The following is a 5,819-nucleotide window of genomic DNA, read 5'->3' as shown; positions in this document are numbered from 1 at the left end:
TATAACTTTAAATTATTGTCTAATAAGTTATTGAAGGGTCTACAACGATGATTAATAATCTGGAAGCCCATAATTAATAAACTTATATTTTCATTTTCACACCATATAAACATGAAATATTAATCATCGGGAACTATAACGTTTTAATATGATCTCATTGAATCAGCGAACTGCGATCTCTTAATATTCTATAAAGGATACTAAAACATAGCAAAGTTGAAAAAAACTAAAAATAATTAAATATTCAATAACAAGTTCAGGGTTAAATATGTTAAGTATGCTTCTGTCTATAGTTTTAATCTCTGTCATATATTGTGACATTTAAAAGATATCATAATATTATAATGATTTGCGAATAGGTATTTGGTGGTATACTGATATTGTATCTACTAATTTGTATACATATTTTATCAATCTAGCGACTAATGTTAATATTTTATTGTGCGGTTACATATTTCCGTTTCCTTATCTATAGTTTAAAATATTCAAAAAATAATCCATTCCGCTACAATAAAATTCATAGAAAATAATTTAATTCAGCTATTATGTATATGTAAAACTGCAGGCTAGTAGCTACGGCTGTATAATTCAACAGTGCGCATTAACTCTATAAATAACTTAATAACCAATACCTGAAAGTCACGTCATTCTTAAACATCCTGTAGTCAAACATAACGGTTATAACCCACGTAGGTACGGATACACATAAACTATCATAGTAATATTTTTTATATTTATTATATTATCGTAATATTTCTGCTCAGTTGGACGATAATTAAGGAATGCAAATTGTACATTCTGAATAATTTATTTAACTCTGTTATGTTTATTATAAGAGGGAATAGTCAACCATTTATCAAATTCAAAAGTAAGAATATTATCTAGTGAATATCGTAAGGTTTTTATTTACATTTTAATTAAAAAGCGGGTTACAACTTTACAAGTATTCTAAAATTGTTGATTGTTTGTACATCTTAAAACACCTACTCATAACTCAATTTAAAATTGAAACATAAAAAAATGATGGGATTTACTACACAATATTTTTACTTTTAAATCTGATAGATCTCGAAGGTCAATTTCCTCCAGTGTTAAACATAACAGATTTAAATGGATTATTCAGAACGTACATTTACCATGTTCTCTTAAAATTAGTAAATTATTATATCAATTTATTTTGGTTTTTACAACAATATAATAAATAATGATATGACAGTTAAATATATTATATTAGTAAAATACAATTTTTATTTTAATATGTCATAATAATTATGTTTCAGATGAAACCCTCTGTCATTCGTGTAATATTAGAGAATATCGTTTAAGAAACATCGATAATATATATAAACCTAATTTATCGGATAATAGAGATAACTTCATGAAAGGAGATAATCCAATAAATGGACTTTTAGGCAATGTACATACAATGAAGAGTCTTTAAACATTCACACGCGTAGACCTTATACTACAAGCAATGAGTGCATGGAAAGCGTAACAACATAGAGGGCGCTTTTTGATTACTCGATTACTCGTACGAATGGTAGTGCGGGGTAGCAGGGTAAGATATATAGATTATTTTGTATTTTTCGTAAAGATAGCCTACGTGGATGTGAGATGTTGTTACGCCGCTCGTAATGCTATTTTATTTAGTAGTATGAAGTCTATGTTCAGACGCAAAGTTATTGTATGATAATGGTTAACACAAGTGTATTTATGTTTAGGAAATTCTAAATAAACGCAAAGATCAACTAATGAAAATATCCAACTATAACTACAACACTGCAAAAGAATTATTAAATACAATTGAAAACGAAAAAAAGAAAAATCGGAAAGAAAAAAATAATGAGAGCTATGTATTGAAACAAGTAAAATAATAATATATCAATTATATTCTAATGAGTTTAGTAGTGGAAATATTTAATATACAAAATATGTTTTGACAATTTATTGGTATAGAGACCATCAAGTATTACAAATTTTGAAAAAAGAGTCAACTTTAAGCACTCATTACTAGATCAAATAGAATGTAACAAGGTTAAAAAAGAAACAGACAAGATCGCATCTTTAAAATGTGAAAAACTGATGCAAAAAGAATTGTTAAAAAAGTAAAAATATTATATTGCCATGTATCTAAAAATACTTTATGAACTTTTTAAATTACATTTAGTCTATATGATGAAAGAATAAGAAATATAGAAGCAAAAAACCGGTCAAAAGAAAATTATTTAATTATCCTTGATGAACACCTAAAAAATAAAACTAAAATTACAGAAGAACAGAAGACAAAAGATAAGACAATACCATTGTCTCAAACTTTTAGTTTCGGCCCTGATCAAGCTAAATTGCAGAAATTTGACAATTGGTAAGTCGATTTATATCAATCATATTTTGTTAAATTATATTTATATTTTAATATATTTATAACATAATAAAATAATAAATGTATTAGGTAATTAAACTGGATAATAGTTGAAGAACCTAAATATACAAGGTGGCCCATTTAACCTTCATTATAAAACGTATCTACACTCATTATTTCGGAGTTAAAAATTTTTTTGAAAATATTTTTCTACATAATTTTATTTTATTACAAAACCACATTTTACAATTTTTATGTTATCATTTATTAATTATTTTACTTTTTTGAATGACTACATGTTGTACAATGTCATAAAAATATGAAAAAATGTAAATGCTTATCGAAATAATGAGAGCAGACGTTTAAATGATCACCTTGTATACATTACCGTCTGTGGAATAAAATTGAGTTCGTGAAATTCTGATTCGATTAAATTGTATCTGCACAGATGTACTTACTTTTCTTTATTATCTAAAAATTAAATTGCTAGCCTACTTGTTTTATACATTTATAGATTATAATGCGATAAAATAAGTACAAATATAATTTGTATAGTGCCGTTATTCGTGTAACTTTAATGATTTGTTGAGTGAATTATGAAGGGACCCACGACTCACCAGTCACCACCAAACCACTAAACCACGTGATTTTATTAGGTACCTATATACTATATTGTATATTGTTATAATTTATATGCACATGCGAACTTTTAATTAAATTACACCGGAATAATGTAAAATTGATATTGGGATAATAATAAACCCCGCAAGAAATTATATCAATAATAATATTAATTTTCAGCGTATGTTTGGACTTATATTATATCGTGGGTACCATGGGAACATTTCGGTAACGGCTTCTTCAAACTAAATTGGGTTTTCATTCGTTTTCTACCAGTTTTTACAATAATTCTTGAACCTGTAAAAAACTTCAAGTTAGCAATAAATTATATTATTCCCAAGAATCAGTTGGCAGTGCATAGCATTTATGTGTCAACATTTTAAAAAGTACCAAAAATCTTTAGAAAAAAACATTTTAGTTGAAAACATGCGTAGGCCTTTACGTAGGCCATATTATAGAAACAGCTAGTAGCCAATATGACTATTGACTATTAGTGATTATAGGATATAGTTGGCATTTGTAAATAATTATACAGTAAATATAAAAATAAAATAAAGACATTTTAATGAAAAAATATACAATGTATATCAATATATCCAATACGTTTTATAAAAAAACATTCAATATATAATTTGGTGCAGCAGCGAAAAATAAAGTAGCACAATAAGCAAGATTATAAAATGTTATTTTTTTTATCTCTATCTTATGAACAAAATGTATAGCTGACTTAGTTTCATATAAGAACCGACATGTAGTAAGGAGTGCAAATACCTACAACACCTAAACTTTAAACATGAATTTATCTTTTAAATAATATACGTATTTTTTCTTTATATTGACTTACCGATCTATTCTCATCACACGCGTTTGATATTCTTTTGCTTACCCTCTTTCTATGATTCTAATATAAGATGATTTTTTACATTTAATGTTCTTAAAAAGCAAACAGTATACTTATTGATAATATATTAATAATTAATATTACAGTAATATATTGAGGGACAGTGCCGTGCCTAGCATAATCAGCGACCGGTGCCAAGGATCATTTTTAGCTCCCCCATCCCCTCCACCAAATATTTTTATAACTATAAGGAGACTCCGTAAGATTAAAGGAGATTAAACATTTTTACTGGCATGTACAACAATTTCTAAGGGAGAGGCTATTTTTTTGATTATATTTTATGCATCATATTGACAAAAGCAGTAATAATATTAAAATTACTATTCATTTTACTTGACTCGCAGGGTTTAACTTAGAAATTCACAAAATCTGTACACATTCGTACGACGTAAACGATGTATCCAACTGGTTTTTAAGCCGTTGAAGTATCTACCATGAAGTATTATTGAATTTGTCTATTTATAATAAATTAATAGCAAAAGTTTTTTTATTCTAATTATTGTATGCATTTACTTTTCAATATTCATTTGATATTTATGTTATTTATTTATTAATGCTATTAAAGTAATAATAATTATAATAATATTCTATGTAATAACTAATAATATTATGGTATATTATATTATTGCCATCGACGATCAACGACGTCATTTCGGGGAAAAAATAAATACCAACACAAAAAATAAAAACCAATTATATCCTTAGCTTCCTGAGATCTGATCGCCAAACAATAGATTTCAAAACGTTATCTCATTGCCCATCAAAATTATGAATCCTCAAAGTGAACACTATTTTGACAACCGGTAGTCGACATCGGCGATCAGGTGAATATTAATGATGTCAACTACTCGTCGAGACGGTGACGTTGAATGTGTAAAATATGATCAATTAATATGGTTAACTTTCAGTAATATTACCTAGATTATAAAAAAAGCTTTTGGCACACCGGTGGTCACGGGGCCCGGTGCACACGCGCCTCTCGCATCTCTACTGAGGTACGGTTTTACTGAACGGCATTACCAGAGATTCGTGTATCAAAAATAAGATTGATTTTTATCGATAATTAAACTTTAAAGTCAATAAACCACTTTATTAGATGTAGAGATTTCATAAATATTTCAATAACTTCTAAGAATCATGCGAGGTTCTCAATATAGATCTTTCTTGCGTTCATTTCCTAGAGATCATGCGTTCACATTTGATATTGAAATATTACTAATTTATATTTTATATTGAAAAAATAATTTAGTATGAGTATTTAGTATAGGTAGTTTATCCTCAAGTTATTTTCAAGCTTTCTTATTATACCTATCAATTTAGCCAATTACTTTATGTACTTAATTAGTTCAGACTACAGCTTTTTTTCTAACATCAATCATTTCAGAATTATTTATTCATTAAAGCTAATTAATTTCTCATCACTGTGAATAAACTTATAAACTAATAAAACTATAACATTTTGTGTCTTGCACTTATTATAGCTTATGTATACAGTATAATATATTTTATATAAAACTGGAGGAGTTTCTAAAAGAAATATAAAATATAATCTTATTTAATCAATGTTGCAAGATTAATGCTCACATCTAAATACTCAAAAATTCTTTGTCTTATCGATATATTTTAATTATTAATTTTAAATTAATTAAAGGTCATAATATATACATAAAAACAAATTAAATATTATTAAATAACAAATAAATAAACAAAATATGCTTGTGTTCTATACTTCTATGTTATTACAATAGATTATAGGGGACGAGGTGACCGAGTGGTCTGACTCTTCCGCTGCGACGCAGCCGGTCGCGGTTCGATCCTCGGCCACCGGGCGGCATTTTTCTCCGGACAATTCGCGGTGACCGGAGAGCAAGTGCTGCCATCCCCCACCCCCGGGGCATGGCAGAAACCTACGGGTGCCCCATTCGAAATTCTGCCAAA

At 27.9% G+C, this 5,819-nt stretch overlaps 1 protein-coding gene across 1 annotated transcript in view; it reads left to right on the top strand.

Annotated features, from left to right (window-relative positions):
* The first annotated feature begins 1,284 nt into the window (after positions 1–1,284).
* Positions 1,285–5,819, top strand: part of LOC111027556 — a 6,813-nt gene continuing 2,278 nt past the window's right edge. Inside the window, exons 1-4 of the mRNA XM_022305959.1 lie at positions 1,285–1,558; positions 1,722–1,865; positions 1,957–2,105; positions 2,168–2,362. Coding sequence (XP_022161651.1) covers positions 1,538–1,558; positions 1,722–1,865; positions 1,957–2,105; positions 2,168–2,362 — 509 coding nt within the window. The 5' untranslated portion in view covers positions 1,285–1,537. The remainder of the gene's footprint in view (positions 1,559–1,721; positions 1,866–1,956; positions 2,106–2,167; positions 2,363–5,819) is intronic.

This window comes from Myzus persicae, unplaced genomic scaffold (assembly GCF_001856785.1).
Source record: "Myzus persicae strain clone G006 unplaced genomic scaffold, MPER_G0061.0, whole genome shotgun sequence".
NCBI lineage: Eukaryota > Metazoa > Arthropoda > Insecta > Hemiptera > Aphididae > Myzus > Myzus persicae.
The sequence above is the reverse complement of the archived record's forward strand: the minus strand, read 5'-3'. Positions and strand labels throughout refer to the sequence as shown.